General features: G+C 41.8%; 3 protein-coding genes across 3 annotated transcripts; all 3 read right to left on the reverse strand.

Moving 5' to 3' along the window:
- Window positions 1-13: 13 nt before the first annotated feature.
- Window positions 14-958, reverse strand: LOC118404410 (tripartite motif-containing protein 3-like). Its single transcript, XM_035803481.1, has one exon. It carries the CDS (start codon window positions 956-958, stop codon window positions 14-16), a length of 945 nt encoding a protein of 314 aa, XP_035659374.1.
- A 3251-nt stretch (window positions 959-4209) lies between these two features.
- On the reverse strand, window positions 4210-20562 carry LOC118405142 (tripartite motif-containing protein 2-like). Its single transcript, XM_035804561.1, has 2 exons — window positions 18912-20562; window positions 4210-4245 (listed from the first exon to the last, which is right to left on the reverse strand). Exon 1 carries the CDS (start codon window positions 20345-20347, stop codon window positions 18923-18925), a length of 1425 nt encoding a protein of 474 aa, XP_035660454.1. The 5' UTR covers window positions 20348-20562; the 3' UTR covers window positions 4210-4245; window positions 18912-18922.
- On the reverse strand, window positions 10394-13396 carry LOC118405135. Its single transcript, XM_035804552.1, has one exon. The coding sequence runs from the start codon at window positions 13369-13371 to the stop codon at window positions 10819-10821; it is 2553 nt and encodes an 850-aa protein (XP_035660445.1). The 5' UTR covers window positions 13372-13396; the 3' UTR covers window positions 10394-10818.
- Window positions 20563-24721: the final 4159 nt, after the last annotated feature.

Genomic DNA, 24721 nt, shown 5'->3' on the forward strand with positions numbered 1-24721 from the left:
GTTTGACTCAGGTTCAGTAGGTGGGAAATATGGAGACTGTGTTGTTCCCTAGGGCAGTCACTACCAGCTGTCCCTGTCTTGCCATGGCAACAGCCCTCTGCCTCTTCATGCCAGTAGTGATATGCTTGAGGAATCTGCCTGTCTTGTCAAATATCACCAAACGCCTGTTTCCACTGTCTGCCACAATGATGTTACCTGCCCTGTCTGTACAGATGCCATGGGGCTCATTCAGCTGACCTTCACCACTTCCCTCACCTCCAAACTGGAACAGAAAGTGTCCGTCCTCATTGTACACATAGACACAGTGAGTGCTCAAGTCCGACACAAGAATGTTCCCCTCGCGATCAACAGTGATGTACCGTGGGCACTTCATCCTCTGTTGCTGACCCACAGTTCCCACTGGTGTCCGATTTGACTTGAACACCAAAACTTCACCACATGTGTTGTCCCCGTGTCCTGTGGTTTGTGTGATGAGAATGTGGTTCCTCCTGGTGTCCACGGCAACTCCTCTGTAATGACCTGTCTCCTGGAGGTCAAACTTCCTCAGCACCTTGCCTTGTTTGTTGTACTGCACAGCAAACTCAGCGGACCCTGGCATTATCCTCCCCACCACCCACAGGTTCCCCTCCCCGTCCATGGCCACATCATGTGGTCTCATCTTATCTCCAGCTGACACGACTGTTGGGAACTGTTTCACAAATGTTCCCTGCAGGGTGAAGACTTTGATTCTCCTAAAATTGTCTGCTACAAAGATCTCCCCTTCATCTGACACTGTAACACCAACAACAGGAACTGTCCTTGTCCAGATCCCTTGTCCAGATCCCCTCGCACCAAATGTTATCCTCTGAGACTGATGCTCTCTTTGCCTGTGGTTACCATGGTGATGACCTGTGCCCCTTGCTGCTTGACCTGACAGCGAAGTCTGCTGTTGGAGTCTCTCACACAAATTAGCGGCCATGCGATTGTCTGGCAAACCTGTGACCCCCTGGGGTGGCAGGCTGACCTGCTGACGACAGATAGCACACTTCAAAGTCCCTCCCCTCCCGGCAAGGTTCTCCAGACATGGAGACAGACAGAAGGTGTGCTGACAGGGCAGCGCCTTGGGCCTGGTGAACAGCTCCAGGCAGATGTTGCAGGTCAGTTCTTCTTGGAACTGTGTCCCCAAACTTGACGATGCAGCCGCCATTTTGTTGTCCTTCCGACCTTCTGCAGTAACCCCTCCAAAGCTACAAAACCAGTTTTCAGCCTCAGGCTTAAAAACGGTGCAAACTAAGCTAATTAGCACATAGCTGTACCTGACGTGTGTCATCGTGTTCAGTCATGTGCTTCATAACCTGCTTTATAAATGATGGCTGACAAAACAACACACTTAACCACAGCCAAGTCTATATGAAGTGTATGTGGGAAAATAATGTTATTTTAATGATGCTCTGGATGCATCTTCTATGCAATATTGAAAGAAAACATGAATCCAATTTGAATATGTGTAGAAATAAATTTGTACTTTTTCAAGTTATTTCACTTGAAGGACATTTCTGGCCCTTTTGCTAACAGAACATTAGTACTAGTCTAGTACCTGGTGAATACCCAGTTCACCTCACAAAATATCAGGGTGTGGTCACAGTCTAGTCACTGATTATCAATTAGGCACAGGTTTCTGTGTGCAGGACTGAAGGAAGTGATCATTTCAAAGTGGAACAAGTTTCACACTCAAGTTATTTAGAGAATTCTTTTGTTTGTATTGCATAACCTGTAAACTACCTTAATTGCTAAGGGGGTGTATTAGCACACCAGGTTTATACGTACTGAAGAGTACAAACTACATATCTCAGCTTTAGGGATGCGTACCGGTATGCTGGACCGAATCCGGACTTGCAAAAACGTTTAGGTTCAGGTCCAGAAAAACCGAAACTCATTGTGACTCAATTCCGGACTTGTAAAAAATGTAGTGCTCTCATATATCCTTTTTGTTCTAAACCGTTTTGAAGCCTCCAAAAATTGTGAAATTTGCGCTGCAAAAAGAAATAATACAACTGTATCTTCATGCATCCCTATCTATGGTGGCCATTGTTTTATTTCCAAAGTCTCTCAAGTTCTCTCAATTTACTTCAGCCATGATGCTCGCGCCATGCCATTATAACATTATTCGAATATGTCATGGGTTCAAGTCTGAATTTATTAGGTCTAAACCTGAACCGAAACCTCTGGATTCGAATCCGGACCTGAACCTAAACGTGGGTTTACAATGTAGGTACGCATCCTTACTCAGCTTTCAGACTTTGTCCATCAAGCTCATTGGAAGACGTTAATCATGATTAATTTTTGGGGTGTTGCAAAGAAAAAGGCATATTTTTATGCAACTAGAAATTGGAAGCACATGCTGTTAACTCTTGTTGTGAAATCTGTCATTTCAAGCTTATAAAAATACGTTTTTCTTGAATTTATTGTCATGAAAATCATATTTATAGCCAGAACAGGTAAATTTTTGTCTGTCCCAACAGTTTTGTCAGAACTCCCTTTGATAAAAGCTCTGAAACAAAATAAAATTTAACCTCTGTTACACATTTTAGTCATTACATTCTTGTGTTAAAACCAAATGCAGCCACAGACAGAACATTGTAATAATATCTCTGTAATAACTTTATTGCAAATCAATTGTACAAGGTACGAGGTATGACAGCTACACGACTACATAACTGCAGTTCTATAGGGCTTATGTACCTAATACAAGAGTGCGTAGCTTGGAAAAAAAGCTTTTACAATCATTAAAAGAGTTTCTAGCGTCTAGAATTCTTTGACATATTTTCCTATATACACCATGGAGGGGTTGTCACATCTCATTATGCACTTGAAGTTACTATTCAGGGCTATTGAGATGAGTCCTTATACATATCAAATCAAGGAGCTTTTATATCAAATTGATGAAAGCTCCATGATCAAATCTAAAGAAAAACTCAACTGTAAAAGAATTACACATTGATTGTATGAACTTCATATTGTACCTTCTCTTGTATTGAAAATAGAAAATAAATTGTGACTTACAGTTCCTTAAAACATAATGTTACAAGACTTGTAACATTATGTTTTAAGGAACTGTAAGTCACAGTTTATGTACAGTTTGTGTCAAATTAAACTCAACCAAATATTATCAAAAGTATCATCTTCAGCATATTAACTAATCCCTGCTTAGCACTTCCACTGAGTGGAGTTGCAGTTGCAGTTTTCATCTACTTCTGAGGCAAACAAAAATCAAAATTTGATGTAAAGAATGATGATGATATTTGAGATTTTTTAAATTTATTTGTATTTATTGCAATGTGAAAAAGGGTAAAACAGGTGTATAAGCACCTTTACAAGTGCCTCTGCTATGAACAAAAGACAACAAAATATACAAATGGAATTAGAGCAGTGCAGAATTAATGATAGCAAGTCCTAATTGTTTAAATCATACTAAGTAACTATACTGTAATGCAGAATTGTTCATGGTGGTTTTATGTTCACAGTATGTTTTTGCTGTGGCTGTTTCACTGCTGACTCAAAACCACCAACATTTTCCCATTTATAACTGTATATAAGTACAGTCAAACCTGTATTAGCGGCCACCTTTGCATAGCAGCCACCTGGCCATAGTGGCCACTTTTTGTCGGTCCCTTGGATTCGTAATGATTAAGAAATAGGCTTATAATTAGCGGCCACCTGTCCAACGCGGCCATGGCCACACGATTTCCAGTCCCTTTGATACAGAAACACTGCCTATTGCAACCATACTGCAGCCTTATGTCATTCTGCACCAAGTTTGAAATTGTAGTTTGCAAGGATTTGGAGTTTCTGACAGGGTCATTTTGGCGGTAGCATTAAAGTGCAAGTCTTTGTCAGTGAATTTACCGATTGAGACAATGTTACTTGGTGAGAAAGATTAGTGGGAACTGAAATCATGTGTAGCTTGCTCATAGTCAATTGATCAACATTTCTCTATAGTGGCCGCCTGTCTATAGTGGCCATATTTCTCCAGTCCCTTGAGTGGCCGCTACAGACAGGTTTGAATGTATACTGTGTATGGTGCTTTTGTGAACTCAAAACCACCACAAATACTCCATTTTGCAGCCACCACAAATTAAATCCCTTCATAGTTAAAGGCATTTACAGCAATATCACTTTGTTGACATTGCTTCTTACAAATGACAGCAAAGGTTGTGAATTGAGTCCAGGCAGTGAGTCTGCAGTGTGGTACAGTTTGCTCCTCACCTGACTCAGGTTCAGTAGGTGGGAAATATGGAGACTGTGTGGTCCCAACTGTCAGTCACTACCAGCTGTCCCTGTGGTGCCATGGCAACAGCCTTTGGCCTCTTCATGTCTGTAGTGATGTGTTTGAGGAATTTTCCTGTCCTGTCAAACATCTCCACACGCTTGTTTCCCCAGTCTGCCACGATGATGTTACCTGCCCTGTCTGTACAGATGCCATGGGGATCATGCAGCTGACCTTCTCCACTTCCCCATCCTCCAAACTGGAACAGAAACTGTCCATCCTCATTGTACACATAGACACAGTGATTATATATGTCTGACACAAGAATGTTCCCTTCCCCATCCACAGTGATGTACTGTGTGTGCTTCATCCCCTTCTGCTGACCCACAGTTCTCACAAGTGACCCATCTGGCTTCAACACCAAAACTTCACCATGTGGGTTGTCCCAGTTTCCTGCAGTTAGTGTGATGAGGATGTGGTTCCTCCTGGTGTCCACGGCAACTCCTCTGTACCCCACTGCCGACTGTAGGTAAAAAATCCTCAGCACCCTGCCCTGTTTGATGTACTGCACAGCAAACTCACCAGATTCTGCTTTCCCCACCACCCACAGGTTCCCCTCCCCGTCCATGGCTGCATCATTTGGTTTCATCTTCTCTTCACCTGACATTACTGTTGGGAACTGGCGGATAAATGTTCCCTGCAGGGTGAAGACTTGGATTCTCTGGTTCCCACCGTCTGCTACAAAAATCTCCCCTTCATCTGACACTGTAACACCGAATGGACCATTGAACTCTCTTGGTCCGGATCCACATCCTGATATACCAAATGTTGTCTTCTGAACAAGAGACTGAGTCTTCCCTTGCCTTTGGTTACCATGGCAATGACTCCTGCCCCCTGATACATTAGTACTGCAAACAAGTGGAACTGGTGCAGGTGCTGCTGGGATTGGTACAGATGGGAGAGACTGGACCCTCACATGTCCCAATACTGGCACTGGGGTGTCTGTGGGCTCAAAGACAGCAGGCTGGGTTTGTACAGGAGTTGGTGCTGCTTTTCCTCTGTACTTTTCAACCACCTCTGTCAAATCGGTTTGATGACTGAGAAATTCGACCAACCCCTGCTGCAGCTCTTGTTCTGCTCGATCACAGGCAGCAGACAGTTCATTGACATCTGCAAACACTCTGTCTCTTTCAGTCTGTATTTTCTCCAAGTTCTCATTGTGACTTTGTTGTGATTCAGACAATAGGTGATCTTTTCTCTGTTCGAGTTTCTGCACCATTTGGTTGTAGGCCTGTATGATGCTGTTGTTTCTCTGCTGTTTCTGTTCATTCAGGGTTTTCTCTTTTTCCCTCAGACCTCTGATGAAGCTGCAATAATTTTCCAGAATGTTCCTCCCCTCATTGATCAAGGGCTGGACTGTCAAACTCCTTTCCTGTATAGCTTTTTTGATTGTTGTTGTCCGATGATCATCATGATCCTGTTCTAAACACTGATCACAAACTGGAATCTGACATTGTTTACAGTACACTTTGAGCACCTCTGAGGGGTGAAAGCTGCACCTGTTTCCAGACTGGGGCTGTTCCCTTGTTTCCCCTGACAGCGAAGTCTGCTGTTGGAGTCTTTCACACATATTTGCTGCCATAAGATTGTCTGGTAAACCTGTGACCCCCTGGGGTGGCAGCCTGACCTGCTGACGACAGACAGCACACTTCAAGGCCCTTCCCCTCCCTGCAAGGTTCTCCAGACATGGTGACTGACAGAAGGTGTGCTGACAGGGCAGCATCTTGGGCCTGGTGAACAATTGCAGGCAGATGCTGCAGGTCAGTTCTTCACGGAACTGTGTCCCCAAACTTGACGATGCAGCCGCCATTTTGTTGCCTTTTCAACCTTCTGCAGTAAACCCTCCAAAGCTACAGAACCAGTTTTAGCCTCAGGCTTAAAATGATGCAAAGCTACTTAGCACACAGCTGTACATGACGTGTAAACTTACATGGTCAGTTGTGTCCTTTATAAAGCTGCTTTATAAAATGATGGGTGACAAAACAACACACTTAATCACACCCAACTCTATATGCAGTGTATGTGTAAAAATAGCCTAATATTATTTTTAATACTGCTCTGGATGCATCTTCTATATGCATTATTGATGGAAAAATTTAATCAAATTTTTATATGACTGTGTACAAACAAATTTGTTCTTCTTCAAGTTATTCCACTCAAAGGACATTTCTGGTCCTAGTGCTAACAGATCTAACATTATAGTACTAGTAGGTGATTACCCAGTTCGCTACACAAAATATCAGGGTGTGGTCACAGTACTAGTCTAGTCACTGATTATCAATTAGGCACAGGTTTCTGAGTGCAGGACTGAAGGAAGTAATCATTTCAAAGTGGAACAAGTTACACACTCAAGTTATTCAGTACTTTAAATTCTTTTGTTTGTATTGCATAACCTGTAAACTACCTTATGGGGGAATAACACTCCAGGTTTGTACTGGACATTACAAGCTGCATAGCTAGAAGATTTGTACTTTTTTTTATGTTTGGACTTCAGAACGACTTAATCATACGAGGTTCCTGCAGTAATGGTATGTTCCATGCAGGGTTGTCTCCAGCTTCCAGATTTTGTCCATCAAGCTCATTGGAATTAGCGTTAATCATGACTAATTTTTGGGGAGTTGCAAAGAAAAAGGCAAAATTTGATGCAACTAGAAATTGGAAGCCCATGTTGTAAACTTTTGTTGTGAATCTGTCATTTCAAGCGTATAAATATAAGATACTTTTCCATAAATTTCATGTCATGAAAATCAGCCAGACTAGGTAAATTCTATAGCCAGGCTAGGTAAATTTTGTTGTCCCAACAGTTTTGTAAGATAAAAGATCTGCAACAAAGCAAAATTTAACCTCTGACTGAGTGTTACACATTTTAGTCATTACATTCTTGTGTCAACACCAAATGCACCCACTGACAGAACATGATAATGAGAACTCTGTAATAACTTTATTGCAAAACAATTGTACAAAGTACAAAGTATGGCATCCACCAGATGAGTACATAACTACAGGTCCATAAGGCTAAATCTACCTTAATACAAGAGTGCAGATAAAGTAAGGGATAAAAATGGGCTTTTACAACCGTCTAGACATTCTTTGATGTATTTTCCTGCAAGTTGTGCCATGCAGGTTGTCACAATGTAATTAAAAAAAATTGCCCTTGAATTTACTATTCAGGAATATGGAGACAATGTGTATTATATCAAAAGAACACATCAAGCTTAACTTAAATAAGCATAAAAAAATTACACGTTAATTGAACTTCATACCTTCTCTTGTATTGGAAATAAAACAGTTCCTTAAAACACAACGTTACATGAAGTACAGTAGGTGTCAAAATTAAACTCACAACCAAATTATTATCAAAAGTATCATCTTCAGCATATTACCTAATATCTAATTAGTGCTTCCACCAGAGTTGCAGTTTTCATTTAGACTCTACTAATGAGCGAAACAAAATTGAATGTAAAAAATGATTTTTTATATTTTTTGTTTTATTTGTATGTACTAGTAATGCAATGTGAAAGAGGGTAAAACAGGACTATAAGCACCTTTACAAGTGCCTCTGCCATGAACAAAAGACAATTGAATATACAATGGAATTAGATCAATGTAGAATCAATGCTTTCTAGGCCTAATTGGTTAAATCACACTCATAGTATGCTTTAATTACAGAAATGTTTGTGGTGGTTTTATGTTCACAGTATGTTTTTGCGGTGGCTGGTTCACCACAGACTCAAAACCACTGTGAACGTTTTCCCATTACAGTATGCAATTACTACATTTGATGCTATTGCAAAGTTTTACTCTAAACCACGGTCAAATACTACATTTTCCCACTAGTTATCCATTGTTTGATTACTGCTGCTGGGATCCCTGACACGGGTAGGCAGCAGTCGGATAGTCTTCACATCACGCTTCCATGCGGCTCTGTCCATCAGGTCGACCCATAACTAACTAACTTCCGAGTACCACAAAATCAAATCTCTGCATCATACTTACTAGATGCATTTACAATAGCCTCACCTTGTTGTTGACATACACCATTTCGTAAAAATGACTACAAAGTTTGTGAAATGAGACCAGCCATTGAGACCGCAGTGTGGTGAAGTTTACTGACCTCACCTGACTCAGGTTCAGTAGGTGGGAAATATGGAGACTGTGTCATTCTTAAAATCAGTCACTACCAGCTGTCCCTGTGGTGCCATGGCAACAGCATGTGGCTCCTCCATGTCAGTAGTGATGTGTTTGAGGAATTTTCCTGTCTTGTCAAACATCTCCACACGACTGTTTCCCCTGTCTGCCACGATGATGTTACCTGCCCTGTCTGTACAGATGCCATAGGGACCTTTCAGCTGACCTTCACCACTTCCCTCACCTCCAAACTGGAACAGAAACTGTCCGTCCTTGTTGTACACATAGACACAGTGATCCTGACAGTCTGACACAAGAATGTTCCCTTCCCCGTCCACAGTGATGTACCATGGATGCTTCATCCACTGCTGCTGACCCATAGTGCTCAGTAGGGTCCCATCTGGACTGTACACCAAAACTTTAGCTTGTGGGTTGGGCCAGTCTCGTTTGTCGGTTTGCGTGATGAGGATGTGGTTCCTCCCGGTGTCCACGGCAACCCCGCTGAAATGACCTGTATTCTGTAGGTGAAACTTTTTCAGCATCGTACCCTGTTTGTTGTACTGCACAGCATACAACGTAGACACTGTGTGCCCCACCACCCACAGGTTCCCCTCCTTGTCCATGGCCACATCAAATGGGGACAGTTTGTACATCTTCCCTTCCCCTGACACGATTGTTTTGAACTCTCTCACAAATGTTTCCTGCAGGGTATAGACCTGGATCTTCAGGTTCCTGTAGTCTGCTACAAAGATCTCTCCTTCATCTGACACTGTTACAGTTTTTACACCAAATAGAGACAGGAACTGTCCAGATGTTGTCCTCTGAGACTGGTGCTCTCTTTGCCCCAAACTTGACGATGCAGCCGCCATTTTGTTGTCTTTCCGACCTTCTGCAATAAGCCCTCCAAAGCTACAAAACCGGTTTAAGCCTCAGGCTAAAAATGATTCAACGCTAGTCAACACACACCTGACGTGTACAATTACGTGTTCAGTTGTGTGCTTGATAAACGGCAGGTGACAAAGGGTATGCCTTAAATCACCACCCTTCTAAAGCTCAGCTGCAGTCTAGTAGTAAAAACTCAGGAGAAACACACCCAGCAGAAGAGAAGATACACTATGAAAATTTACGTGTGCACAAGGTATGTGCTTTCGTCGCGGCGGCCATCTTCCTCATTAGCGCACCACGTGACCGGGATGACTCTGTCCCAGGGCAGTGAGAGTTCTAGCACTTCTTGATGCGGATAAGACCTTGGGAACGAGCTCAGGGCGTTTCCTTATGCGCATGCGTACTGGTGCCATTTGAAAGAGGGGATTCCAAGCTGGAAGACGGTGAAAAGCACGCCTTTTTACGTTGAATTTTCGGTGAGTTATGAATTTTTTTATTTATGACTTGGTCTCAGGGGGATGAGTGAAGACCTTAAGGATTTTACATCCGTCATACATTTTAGTCATTACTTAATCCTGACAGTGTGTCAAAACCAAACGCACTCACTGACAATTAATATAATTATTCTGTAATAGCTTTATTACAAACCAATCGTACATGGCACTGATGAATATGGCATCTATGGGTACATAACATGTTGCTACAGTTCAAGGCTAATGTACCTGAATTGAACTCACAAGCAAAATTAATGTTTTAGGACTTTCACTGACTGGTTTCCAGTTTTCATCTACAATTCAATGAAACAAATATATTTAATGTGAAGAGTGATACTGACTTTGGGGATTTCCTATTTTTTTGGATATTGGAGATTTTTTTATTCCTACTTTATTTGTTTTACTTGTATTTTTCACAAAATGATGGGGAGCAAAACAGGTGCATAAACACCTTACAAGTTCCCCTGTCATGCACTAAATACAGTATCAACAAATAGTTACTGTTACAGTAATAAGTACAGTGCAGAATCAATGATATTTACATGTCCTAGTGAGTTAAATCATATATATATATTATTATATGATTGTAAATGCAAAAATGTTTGCAGAGGTTTTATGTTGAACTTCACTGTTTTTGCCGTGTCTGCTTCACTGCAAACTCAAAACCGTGGGCAATATTTTCCCAGTACAGTATAAGATTGCAGTATAGGGCTTTTTCTTATTGCTTCTCCCATCGCTATGACAGATAAGCGTACCTCGCATCTTGTGTGTCGTCCCAAGTCCAGCTAGTTGCAAGTTTGGCTTTCCTGGCGCTGTTGCGAACTAAAAACCATCACAAACACTGTCTCCATTTCTCCGCCACCGCAAAATTAAATCCCTGCATAGTTAAAAGAGTTTACAACAATATCACTTTGTTGACGTACATAGTTTCTTAAAAATGACTCCAAAGTTTGTGAAATGAGACCAGGTAGTTTTTGGTAAAGTTTGTCCTCACCTGACTCAGGTTCAGTAGGTGGGAAATATGGAGACTGTGTTCTTCTCTACATCAGTCACTACAAACTGTCCCTGTGGTGCCATGGCAACAGCACATGGCATCCTCACGTCAGTAGTGATGTGTTTGCCAAAGTTTCCTGTCTTGTCAAACATCTCCACACGCCTGTTTCGTAGGTCTACTACAATGATGTTACCTGCCCTGTCTGTACAGATGCCACCAGGACCCTTCAGCTGACCTTCACCTCTTCCCTCACCCCCAAAACTGAACAGAAACTGACCGTCCTCGTTGTACACATAGACAAAGTGATTGTCACTGTCTGACACAAGAATGTTCCCTTCCCTACCCACAGTGATGTACCGTGGGAACCTCATCCCCTGCTGCTGACCCACAGTTCTCACAAGTGTCCCATCTGGCCTGTACACCAAAACTTCACCATGCAGGTTGACCCAGTGTCCCGTGGTTTGTATGATGAGGATGTGGTTCCTCCTGGTATCCACAGCAACTCCTCTGTACCACTCTGACTCCTGTAGGTCAAACTTCCTCAGCACCCTACCCTGTTTGTTGTACTGCACAGCAAATTGAGCAAACTCTGTCCTCCCCACCACCCACAGGTTCCCCTTCCCGTCCAGTGCCACATCCTCTGGTTTTATCTTCTCTTCACGTCTTGGCACCACTGTTGGGAACTGTCTTACAAATGTTCCCTGCAGGGTGAAGACTTGGATTCTCTGGTTATCCCTGTCTGCTACAAAGATCTCCCCTTCTTCTGACACTGTAACACCGGATGGACTATAAAACTGTCCTGGCCCAGATCCTGATGTACCAATTGTTGTCCTGTGATATTGAGACTGAGGCTCCCCTTGCCATTGGTTACCATGGCGATGACCCCTCCCCCTTGCTGCATTAGTAGTAGATGCCAGTGCTGCTGGGATTGGTGCAGGTGCAGGTGCAGGGGCCGAGTGACGATCAAACTGTCCTGTTCCTGATCTCTTTCCACCAAATCTTAACCTCTGAGACTGATGCTCTTGTTGCCTGTGGTTACCATGGTGATGACCTGTGCCCCTTGCTGCTGGAAGCGAAGTCTGCTGTTGGAGTATCTCACACATATTTGCCGCCATAAGATTGTCTGGTAAACCTGTGACCCCTTGGGGTGGCAGCCTGACCTGCTGACGACAGACAGCACACTTTAAGGTCCCCCCACTTTCCAGGTTCTCCAGACATTGTGACAGACAGAAGGTGGGAAATATGGTGACTTTGTTATCCGTAAAATCAGTCACTACCAGCTGTCCCTCTGGTGCCATGGCAACAGCATATGGCCTCTCCATGTCTGTAGCGATGTGTTTCAGAAATCTGCCTGTCTTGTCAAACATCTCCACACGCCTGTTTCCCAAGTCTGCCACGATGATGTTACCTGCCCTGTCTGTACAGATGCCAAGGGGACCCTTCAGTTGACCTTCACCACTTCCCTCACCTCCAAACTGGAACAGAAACTGTTTGTCCTTGTTGTACACATAGACACAGTGGTTCTCATAGTCTGACACAAGAAAATTCCCTTCCCCGTCCATAGTGATGTACTGTGGGATCTTCATTCCCTGCTGCTGACCCACAGTTATCTCAAGTGTCCCATTTGGCCTGAACACCAAAACTTCACCATGTCTGTTGTCCCAGCAGTCTCCTCTGGTAAATTGTGTGATGAGGATGTGGTTCCTCCTGGTGTCCACGGCAACTCCTCTGTACCAATTTGTCTTCTGTAGGTCAAACTTCCCCAGCACCCGACCCTGTTTGTTGTACTTCATTGCAAGGTCAGAGGACACACTCCACCCCACCACCCACAGGTTCCCCTCCCCGTCCATGGCCACATCATGTGGTCTCATCTTCTTTTCACCTGACACGACTGTTGGGAACTGTCTCACAAATGTTCCCTGCAGGGTGAAGACTTGGATTCTCTGGTTATCCCTGTCTGCTACAAAGATCTCCCCTTTTTCTGTCACTGTCACACCAACTGGACGCATGAACTGTCCAAATCCAAATCCCTGTGTACCAAATGTTGTCCTCTGATATTGAGACTGAGGCTCCCCTTGCCATTGGTTACCATGGTGATGACCCCTGCCCCTTGCTACATTAGTAGTAGATGCCAGTTCTGCTGGGATTGGTGCAGGTGCAGGTGCAGGGGCTGAGTGACGACCAAACTGTCCTGTTCCTGATCTCTTTCCACCAAATGTCACCCTCTGAGAATGCTGCTCTCTTTCCCTGTGGTTACCATGGTGATGACCTGTGCCCCTTGCTGCTGGACCTGACAGCAAAGTCTGCTGTTGGAGTATCTCACACATATTTGCCGCCATGAGATTGTCTGGTAAACCTGTGACCCCTTGGGGTGGCAGCCTGACCTGCTGACGACAGTTTGGGCACTGAAAGGTCCCTCCCCTCCCTGCAAGGTCCTGTAGACAGTCCTGACAGAAGGTGTGCTGACAGGGCAGCACCTTGGGCCTGGTGAACAGCTCCAGGCAGATGCTGCAGGTCAGTTCTTCTTGGAACTGTGTCCCCAAACTTGACGAAGCAGCCGCCATTTTGTTGTCCTTCCGACCTTCTGCAGTAACCCCTCCAAAGCTACAAAACCAGTTTTCAGCCTCAGGCTTAAAAACGGTGCAAACTAAGCTAATTAGCACATAGCTGTACTTGACGTGTGTCATCGTGTTCAGTCATGTGCTTCATAACCTGCTTTATAAATGATGGCTGACAAAACAACACACTTAACCACAGCCAAGTCTATATGAATTGTATGTGGGAAAATAATGTTATTTTAATGATGCTCTGGATGCATCTTCTATGCAATATTGAAAGAAAACATGAATCCAATTTGAATATGTGTAACGGCATTGTAGATGCCTTCAATAACTTTTTTGTTAATATTGGACCCTCATTAGCTAAAAAGATCGACAAGACTGACTGTTCTCCTCTATCTTTCATTAACAATGTCTACCCATCTTATAGCTTCTTTGAAACACCCACTGTATCCGAAGTCCAAAATATTATTTGTAATCTTAAGAACTCTGCTCCTGGTAATGATGAATTAAGCACCTCCTTAATAAAACAAGTCAGCAGCTCAATACTAGAGCCCCTCACGTATATATTAAAATTGTCCTTGGAAACTGGTATGGTCCCAAATGATTTAAAGATAGCCAAAGTCATACCGCTTTTCAAATCGGGAAACACCTGTTTACTGTCAAATTACCGCCCCATATCAGTTTTGCCGGTATTTTCAAAAGTCCTAGAGAAATTAGTATACAAGAGAATTCTACAGCACTTAGAAGATAACAACATTCTCCATGAATACCAATATGGCTTCCGTAAACACCATTCAACATATATGACACTTTTGAAATTAGTAGATAAAATTACCTCGGCCTTAGAAAAGAATGAATTCACCATTGGTGTGTTTCTGGACTTGTCGAAAGCTTTCGACACCGTGAACCATAAAATTCTATTAGAAAAACTTAACTGCTATGGCTTTCAAGGATATGTTTTAACATGGCTAAAAGACTATTTATCTAACAGAAAACAGTATGTTTCTAATAATACCTACTCCTCAGATACAAGATCAATTTCCTGTGGCGTCCCTCAAGGTTCTATTCTTGGTCCTCTATTATTTCTCATATATATCAACGATTTGGCTAATGTATCTGATGAACTATATGCACTACTATTTGCAGATGATACTAACTTGTTTTCATCACATTCTGACCTTGGTATATTAGTCAGTAAAATGAATAGAGAATTAGACAAAGTAAACAAATGGTTCCAAATTAACAAATTATCCTTAAATGTCAAGAAAACAAATTTCATTATTTTTGCAGGGAAGAAAAAATACAATAAGGAAAATGTTAAAATAGCTATTAATAACACACCAATTAATCAAGTTACGCACACGTGTTTCTTAGGTGTCACCATTGATGACAAACTTACCTGGAAAAAACATATTGACCTTATTTGCAAAAAAATCTATAAAAACATAGGTATTGTCAGAAAAATCGCAACGCTACTATCTTCTAAAACATATATGATATTATACTATAGTTTACTATATCCCTATCTTGCATATTGTAACATCGTATGGGCGAGTACATACTCCACATCACTTAAACCTCTACTTCTTCTGCAGAAACGCTTCGTCCGAATAGTCTCAAATGTGTCGTATACATTCCCTTCTGCATCTTTGTTTCGTAATTTAAAAGTATTAACTATATATGATATAAACAAACTGCAAAGTTGCCTTTTTGTTCACAAAACCATTAATAGTTCTTGTATACCAAAGCAATTCCAGAACCTTTTCCATCACAATTCAGACCACCATCAGTACCATACCAGACAGTCTAACCATTTAAAACAGATACAAGTAAAAACACAACAAAGAAAGTTTTCCATGCTGTTCAGGTGTCCGCAAATCTGGAATAGTTTAAATGAAACCTTACATCTTAGTCATTCACCATCCATCTTCAAAAACCTGTTAAAAAAGTCATTATTAGATAATCAAACATTTAATTAATCTCCCATTCATTGTCACTTGTTACTTTTCTTTCAATGTTATATTCTTATTACATCATTTCATTCATTTCGCCGTTATGTTATTGCATTAGTTATCATTTATTGAACTATTATGATTTATTTCCATTTTGTTAATTGATATAATTCTTTTGGTTACATTATTGTCTAATGTATAATTTTTTCACGTCTATTCAATCTTGTTACTTTGGAGGAAGACTTTGTACAAGCCACGAGGCTTTTTTCTTCCCCCCTGCATGTACTTTCATCCTTTAATTTGTTTTATGTTAACTTTTTTAATGATTGTGCAAAATAAATAAAATCAAAAAAAAAAAAAATCAACGGGAGGTGCCCCAACACGGTACGCTTTTTCTTGCGCTCAAACTCATGGCGCTCCATCGCTAGTTGCCTGAGAGTGGTCAAAGTTTGATGACTGAATTTTTTACACATAGATTTGAACAACATACTTGAATAAGAAATGCATTCATGTGGTTCATGAACCTTTCGCGCTGCGTGTTACAAGTGGCAAACACTGTGAGACAATTTCGTGTATGTAACCTTCCAATTTTGTGCTACGCTGGACAGTGTGCCTAACTCGGTACGCTTTTTTTTTACATTTTGCTCTCTTCAGAAGTAAGTGGTAAATTTAAGTACACAGAAAAAATTAATAGTATGATATTTTAGATTACTATAAACAGTAAATTCGTGACTGTATGTACTTTCTGTCTCATATGAGGAAGGCTGTACCTAGAACAATCCAGCTGGTGTTTTTACGGGCAATGGGCTGAATGCACTGATTGTGAATGCCCGACTAAAAAAACCATTGCGAAAAAACGACACCGCCAACATCAACAAAACTCTGTCTGATTATATGAAAATATCATCTACATCTCTCTATTAAGTCTTATTTTCATAGACAGCACGAATCATTTGTTACAGTCAAATAAATCTTTGGAGCGTTCTCTTGTCTGCCACCTTCACGGCCACACTCCCTTGGGAGTACAATGGTGGCAATGTTTATGTCGCTTCCTTTTGGTTGCTTTTCTACTCAACAAACATTTGAAGACCCATATCCATAGTGTTTTATGGAGCTTTATTTATGTGTATCATGGCAGTTGTGTGACTGCTTGGACGAGTTCGTATAGTTAGCGACACGAGCCGCCAATACGCAGAGGCCGGTGACCGCAGTGATTCAGCACTGTCAACATTACTGTTAGAATTCTGTTTTTAAAAAACATGAAGTGAATATGTTAAAGTATACTTGGAATGCAAATTAAAGCTGTGTGCATGGACTTGGTTTATTTACCTTTGTAATCAGCATAGTCAGTGGCAACAAACACGGTGTACTTATGGATAATAAGATCAGCAAAAAATCCGTACCGTCTTAGGACGGGAACCGTCTTAGGGCGGCCCCCGTTAGAAATAAATTTGTACTTTTTCAAGTTATTTCACTTGAAGGACATTTCTGGCCCTTTTGCTAACAGAACATTAGTACTAGTCTAGTACCTGGTGAATACCCAGTTCACCTCACAAAATATCAGGGTGTGGTCACAGTCTAGTCACTGATTATCAATTAAGCACAGGTTTCTGTGTGCAGGACTGAAGGAAGTGATCATTTCAAAATGGAACAAGTTTCACACTCATCTTATTTACTAAAAGAGAATTCTTTTGTTTGTATTGCATAACCGGTAAACCACCTTATGGGGGCATTACACACCAGGTTTATACGTGCTGAAGTGTACAAACTGCATATCTGATAGATTTAATATGTTTTGACTTGAGAAAGGCTTAATCATACTTGGTCCCTGCAGTAATGGTATATCTCAGGTTTAGGGATGCGTACCGGTACGCTGGACCGAATCCAGACTTGCAAAAACGTTTAGGTTCAGGTGCAGAAAAACCAAAACCCTAGTGATTCAATTCCGGACTTGTAAAAATGTAGTGCTCTCATATATCCTTTTTATTCTAAACCGTTTTGAAGCCTCCAAAAATTGTGAAATTTGTGCTGGGAAAAAAATAATAAAACTGTATCTTCATGCATCCCTATCTATGGTGGCCATTGTTTTATTTCCAAAGTCTCTCAAGTTCTCTTAATTTACTTCAGCCATGATGCTCGCGCCATGCCATTATAACATTATTCGAATATGTCATGGGTTCAAGTCTGAATTTATTAGGTCTAAACCTGAACGGAAACCTCTGGATTCGAATCCGGACCTGAACCTAAACGTGGGTTTACAATGTAGGTACGCATCCTTACTTAACTTTCAGACTTTGTCCATCAAGCTCATTCATTTGGAAGATGTTACCGGTAATCATGATTAATTTTTGGGGTGTTGCAAAGAAAAAGGCATATTTTGATGCAACTAGAAATTGGAAGCACATGCTGTTAACACTTGTTGTGAAATCTGTCATTTCAAGCTTATAGAAATACGTTTTTCTTGAATTTATTGTCATGAAAATCATACCGTATATTCTCGAATAAAGTACGCACCCCAATTAAAGTACGCACCCCTGATTTTGGACAAGTCTTAGACAGATCTTTGGGACTGAAAGGTAAAATGGAAAAACTCAAATAAAGTGTGCACCCCTTCTCCACCAATTTTGAACAGACCTTGAACTGGATAAATCAAAATTTATGATGTTTTCCCCAGGTTCTTTTGCATGAAATAACCTGCATTTACACTGTCATTGTCTCTATAAACTTGTGAATTGCCTACTGCAAATTATAAAAATCACTGTGAACTGGTAGAAAACCAGTTGTACAATTCAAAGTCACTAACTCAAAAGGATTGTATGCAAATGCCAATTATATGTAAATCATGTTTAGACAATTTCTTTGTTTCATGTTTAGACAACTGCAAGACAACAACAATGTGTATGTTTTGAAACATTACTAGAAGTGTAGCTCCACCTTGCTTTATTTTAGGCTTTTTTTACCATTTCTCTGTGCAGTGACCTCAAATTAAGTACGCACCCCAACTTTGGCAAAAACTTGCAGCACCTTTTCAATTTTGAAAAGTTAAAAAAGTGCGTACTTTATTCGAGAATATACGGTACATGATTGCACAGCTTCATGACTACATCTCCGACAACAAATGCATAACTAAAAAACTTAATTAATATATGACACATTGGATCTCGAATTCCTAGACATTTACATCACTTTGAAACCACTATATAATGATAACACTATATAATCCACTAGCACTATAGAAGTCAATGTTTTACAGCATGGAACGTGGGGTAAGCATTACTAATGGCGGTGCAGAAAAGGTAATATTTGGCCTGGTGGTGGTTTTATGTTCACATTTTTTGCGGTGGCCGCATCATCACCACAGACATTTTACAGTATGTGGCTACTGTATATGGTACTATTGCAAAGTTACTTAATAAAACTCAACTGTTCCACTACTCCATTTTCCCGCTGCCACGAAATAAATTCCCTGCGCACATGAATGCATTTACAGTCACCTCACTATACAGACATACATCATTTCTTAAAACGACTTTTTCAAAGTTTGTGAAATGAGTGAGACTGCCGTGTGATGCAGTCTGCTTCTATTGTTACCTGACTCAGGTTCAGTAGGTGGGAAATATGGAGACTGTGTGGTTCTCTATATCAGTCACTACCAGCTGTCCCTGTGGTGCCATGGCAACAGCACATGGCCATCCCATGTCTGTAGTGATGTGTTTGAGGAATTTTCCTGTCTTGTCAAACATCTCCACACGCCTGTTTCCCTGGTCTGCCACGATGATGTTTCCTGCCCTGTCTGTACAGATGCCACTGGGACCCCAAAGCTGACCTTTACCTCTTCCCTCACCTCCAAACGGGAACATGAACTGTCCGTCCTTGTTGTACACATGGATACAGTTATTGCGACAGTCTGACACAAGAATGTTCCCTTCCCTGTCCACAGTGATGTGCCGTGGGTTCTTCATTCCCTGCTGCTGACCCACAGTTCCCACAAGTGTTCCATCTGGCGTGAACACCAAAACTTCACCATGTTGGTTGCCGCAGTCTCCTGTGGTTTGTGTGATGAGGATGTGGTTCCTCCTGGTGTCCACGGCAACTCCTCTGAACCACCCTGTCTGCTGTAGGTCAAACTTTCTCCGCACCCTGCCCTGTTTGTTGTACTGCACAGCACAGTGAGCAGACTCTGTCCTCCCCACCACCCACAGGTTCCCCTCCCCGTCCAGGGCCATATCCTCTGGTTTTATCTTCTCTTCACTTGGCACCACTGTTGGGAACTGTCTCACAAATGCTCCCTGCAGGGTGAAGACTTGGATTCTCTGGTTATCCCTGTCTGCTACAAAGATCTCACTTTCATCTGACACTGTAACACCGGATGGACTATAAAACTGCCCTGGCCCAGATCCTGATGTACCAAATGTTGTCCTGTGATATTGAGACTGAGGCTCCCCTTGCCATTGGTAACCACAGTGATGACCCCTGCCCCTTGGTTTAAATATCCTCTTCAAATCTAGAGACTGATGCAGTCTTAGCCTGTGGTTACCATGGTGATGACCTGTACCCCTGGAAGCAGGTGCTGCTGGGATTGGTGCAGATGGGAGAGACTGGACCCTCACATGTCCCAATACTGGCACTGGGGTGTCTGTGGGCTGGAAGACAGCAGGCTGGGTTTGTACAGGAGTTGGTGCTGCTTTTTCTCTGTACTTTCCTACCACCCCTGTCAAAGTGGTTTGCTGACCGAGAAATTCGACCCATCCCTGCTGCAGTTCTTGTTCTGCTCGATCACAGGCAGCAGACAGTTCATCAACATCTGCAAACACTCTGTCCCTTTCAGTCTGTATTTCCTCAAAAGTCTCGTTGTGTATTTGTTGTGATTCAGACAATAGGTGGTCCTTTCTTTCTTTGAGTTTCTGCACCATTTGGTTGTAGGCCTGAATGATGCTGTTGTCTCTCTGCTGTTTTTGTTCATTTAGGGTTTTCTCTTTTTCCCTCAAGCCTCTGATGAAGCTACAGTAACTTTCCAGAATGTCCATACTCTCATTGATCAAAGTCTGAACTGTAGACCTCTTTTCCTGTGCAGCTTTTTTGATAGTTGTTGTGCAATGACCATCATGAGCCTGTTCTTAACACTGATCACAAACTGGAACCTGACATTGTTTACAGTAAACTTTGAGCACCTCAGAGGGGTGAAAGCTGCACATATTTTCCGACTGGGGTTGTTCCCTTGTTTCCCCTGACAGCGAAGTCTGCTGTTAACACATTCTCAACTAAAACGAGAAATTCTCCATACGATATCTGCAGATTGCAGTCACCTGTCTGCAGACTGCATATACCTATCTGCAGACTGCAGTCACCTATCTGCAGACTGCAGTCACCTATCTGCACATTGCAGTCACCTATCTGCAGGTGCAGATAGGTATCTGCAGAGAGCAGATACCTGACTGCAGACTGCAGTCACCTATCTGCACACTACAGTAAATGTGTTAAGACTGCATACACCTATCTGTAGACTGCAGTTACCTATCTGCAATCTCCATACAGGTAAATGCAATCAGTTCCGTCTGTAGACTGTATATTACATCAAAATTATGTTAAATTGTCAAGTTAATGTTTACTTACGAAAATAATAGAACATAGAGCCCTGGTAACCTGCATCAGATATGTCATACCTGACTTCTAATTACACTGAGTCGAGCAGCTAAAGTGACTTCTGGTGGAAATTTCTCTGCAATGGCTTTCCTGTATTTTGCTTGCCATGCTTGTTTCAAAGGATTTATTGTAATTTGGACACAGAAAGTCTCATTGATGAGTTTTTTTGTTCCCATAGACTTCTATGTTATAATTCTTGGTTTACTTGGGTGCATTCATAATGAAGCTACATGTACGTGAAATTTCAGCAGATTTTTCATTCTATGTTTAGCACATTTACCCTATATCGTGGGAAAAAATTCAACTATACATAGGTTCTTTTTTTTATAGCAATTACAAACTGCGATTAGTCAATCCCCACAAAAGGCACTTTTTCGCTGTTAGTGTACAACCGCACCACTCAGAACCCAGGACTGTGTACCTTCGACCTAGCACGCGGCTGCAAAACTACCTGCTAATTTCTTCAGTTAAAAGCAAGCTTTCACCAATTAAATCTAACTTTTGAGATCGGATCCACTGGAATTTCTCACCGCTAAAAACACGAGTCCAAGCAATACATGAAATAAAGACTGGTCACTGGGTCAGGAAAACAAATTACAAGTCACATTAGGTCGAATAAAGACATAGACGTCCCAGCTTTAAGTTTATTTTTTGGCTCGGATCTCTTTTAGGGTACCCACTCAGAGTAATACATCAATGAGACCTTACTTTTAATGTATTAATCAAAAAAATCTATCAAAGGAAAGAATGTGTTAACATACATAACATTACAGCATTGCAAAATGAATGTGAAATACTTCATTGCAGCTTTTCAGAGAATTAAGTGCTCTAAAAGGAAAGATTTTGTTTCTTGCAAGATATAGACCCAAGCTGGTCTGGACAGGCTGCCCTGTACCTCCTGTCAGGATATAATCCTGAGGTCCTTGTTATCCTGTCATCATTAATTGACCATGACATCTGGCTACTGTCTTAAGTCAACGATGTTCTCTGGGTGTGTGTGTGGGGGGGGGGGGGGGGTCTTGAAATTTGTCTCAAAAGCAGCATGATATATTCCCAGCACTACAAAAAAATATCACATCAAGTTCCCTATGCACAATGTTTGTTGGGCCTTATGACAGTTTTCAAATTCCCAGGAACACAATACACATATACCATAATACCCTCATTGTTTAGAATAGTAGCAGATGTCACGGCAGGGCACAGACACACTGGACATGATGATTAATTTACAATACTTCAAGCAGATGTTGGAAAAATATATGATGTTTCCTGACCAGAAGAGGTTCCTCTGACAGCCACTTTTGCTGCTAAAAAACAGTACGATCTTTTACCCCAAGATCTGCTTGGACATCAGTGCTTAGCTTCTGTCTTGTCCAATTTGCATTGAAGCTGAGAGTGTATGCCTTTGGGAAAAGGCTTCCCACAGATTCTACTCTTCACAAACTGTAGACTAGCATTAATATGAGAAAATCTACAGAAGTTTCATTACATTTTCCTCTGTCTATGAGGTGTTTGGAATCTAAAAAATGCAAGAGTCAACATTCACCATAATCCGTCCCACTGGTAAATATTTACTCTGTAAATTTTCTGGGCAAATATAATCATATTTTTCTGAGTAACAAGGTTAGTATAGAATCAATCTTAAACTTTGTCAGAGCTTATAGGACCTCAATTTAGAAGGAACTCAAGGGGCTATGTCCCCTATCCTATATTCCAGTTGTGGTCAGTTCCAGGCCAAGGGAATGCTGCCCTGCCAAATCCCTTAGGGGGTAATACAGACCAGGCACACAGACTCACACAACTTCTTTTGGCTTTGTGGCCTGTAACATGTACATATGGCCCAGTGAGACAGAGGAGCTAGTTAGCTCCAAGACAATTTTGTAGAGTAGAGTAGACCTTGACCTATTAAAGATGCACTCATCTTAGGGGGATTGAAATTTGAAAGTGTTGCATCAAGTATCAACATGTGTATAAAACAGCGGTAGTCCTTCTCTGTGTTGAGGACAACATGCATATGGGAGTCACCAGGACCAGATTAGTCATGCTTGGCCTCACATTACAGGAACTAGGATTTTGATGTACAATTCATTTTGAATCTTGAGAGAAAAGACAAGTACTCTACTCTGCAAGTACCCGAGCATGCCTTAATTAAGATACAATTGACATAAATATCGTAACCATTTTGCTATTACAAAAGGAATTTGTAAATATCTAATATTAGTGAATACTGCCTTGAAATGTGTTTGAGACAATTCCCGTATTTGCTTAACTTCATCAGATTCTCACAAACTGGTCTGAAAGTCAGGCAACTGTTGAGCATTCTCAACTGTTGATCATTGTCCTGGCCTAATGTCTCTCGGGGGATTTAGAGGAGGACTTTCACCTCTTTTTGACCCTTCTTGAAAGACTGGAGGAGAGTAGAAAAATCTTCCCCTGGCTCCTGGGAGGGTCTGCATGGGGGGGTGTTGGTAACGCTTAACAGTGAATTCAGGAGACCCGGTAACGCTTAACGGTAAATTCAGGAGGCCCGGTAACGCTTAACGGTAAATTCAGAAGGAGTTACAAAGCATTACACTTAAGTAACATCGACGTGCATTACTATTCATACAATGCAAGAGTTAGTTATATGGGGGAAAATATTACTCTCCAAGCAGAGGTCGAGTCGCGTAGATATGGTAGTGGTCGGAAAAATTACACCGGCGCTCCTCTTAAGGGGGGGGGGGTCTGGGGGTATGCTCCCCCGGGAAAATTTTAAAATCAAGACCCTCTTAAATGCTATTTCCTGCATTTTTTGGCAAATTTTGCCGACTGACTAAGCTAGGTTGATTTTGACATTTTCATCAAATTACACATTGTTATAGTTTTGGCCGTCGACTCCAGAGCCCCTGACATATTTTGCTATTTCGATTCGAGCTCGGAAGGCACGAGGCATTGCAATAGTGCGGGGAAATTTCAAAATCTGGACCGTCTGAAACGCCATTTACTGCCTTTCGAAGGACAGCAGATTTTGCTGCAAGACGAAGCTAAATTGAATAACATTTTATTAGAGAGAAAAGTTTTTTTGTGCGAAAACCCACGCCCCTAACATACTTTCGCCATGTCATCGTGAGCGCCAAGGGCGCAAGCCGTCGCAAGGGAGGTCCGGAGAAACCTCTTTTTTTTTTTTACCAAAACTAAGCTTAGTTTGACACTAAAATCTGTTTTTGAGGGCAACGCTTCTGCAACATATTTTACCCTGTCCAGAGCCGAAGGCCGGGAGGCTCAGAGAAATTTTGAAACATGGACCCTTTGAAATGCCATTTCCTGCATTTTCAGGGGTTCTATCTGGCATTAGACTTTGTGTGTATAACGGGTTACGAAGAATGTCTTGGTAACGCTTAACGGTGAATTCGGGATAACAAATAACGATTAACGTTGAATTACAACAAACAATAACGCTTCACGAAGAATATAACGATTAACGTTGAACTAGAGCAGGTCGGTAACGATTAACGGTGAATTAAAATGGCTTGTAACGCTTAACAGAAAAAGGCATGCAGCCTCTCTCCTGGAATTCGCACATGCATGGGCCCACACTATTGCACTAGGCCAAATGGTTTGATTGGTGGCACTTGAACACCACTGTTACAATACCCCCCCCCCCCCCTCCCTTTTTCTTTTTTAGATTCATCCTCGACCTCGACCCTCCAAGTTCGATATTCCTGTCCGGCATACTTAGCCATTACTCACAGGGTCAGTGTTGTGCAATCACTGAAACA

Source organism: Branchiostoma floridae, chromosome 17 (assembly GCF_000003815.2).
Source record: "Branchiostoma floridae strain S238N-H82 chromosome 17, Bfl_VNyyK, whole genome shotgun sequence".
Lineage (NCBI taxonomy): Eukaryota > Metazoa > Chordata > Leptocardii > Amphioxiformes > Branchiostomatidae > Branchiostoma > Branchiostoma floridae.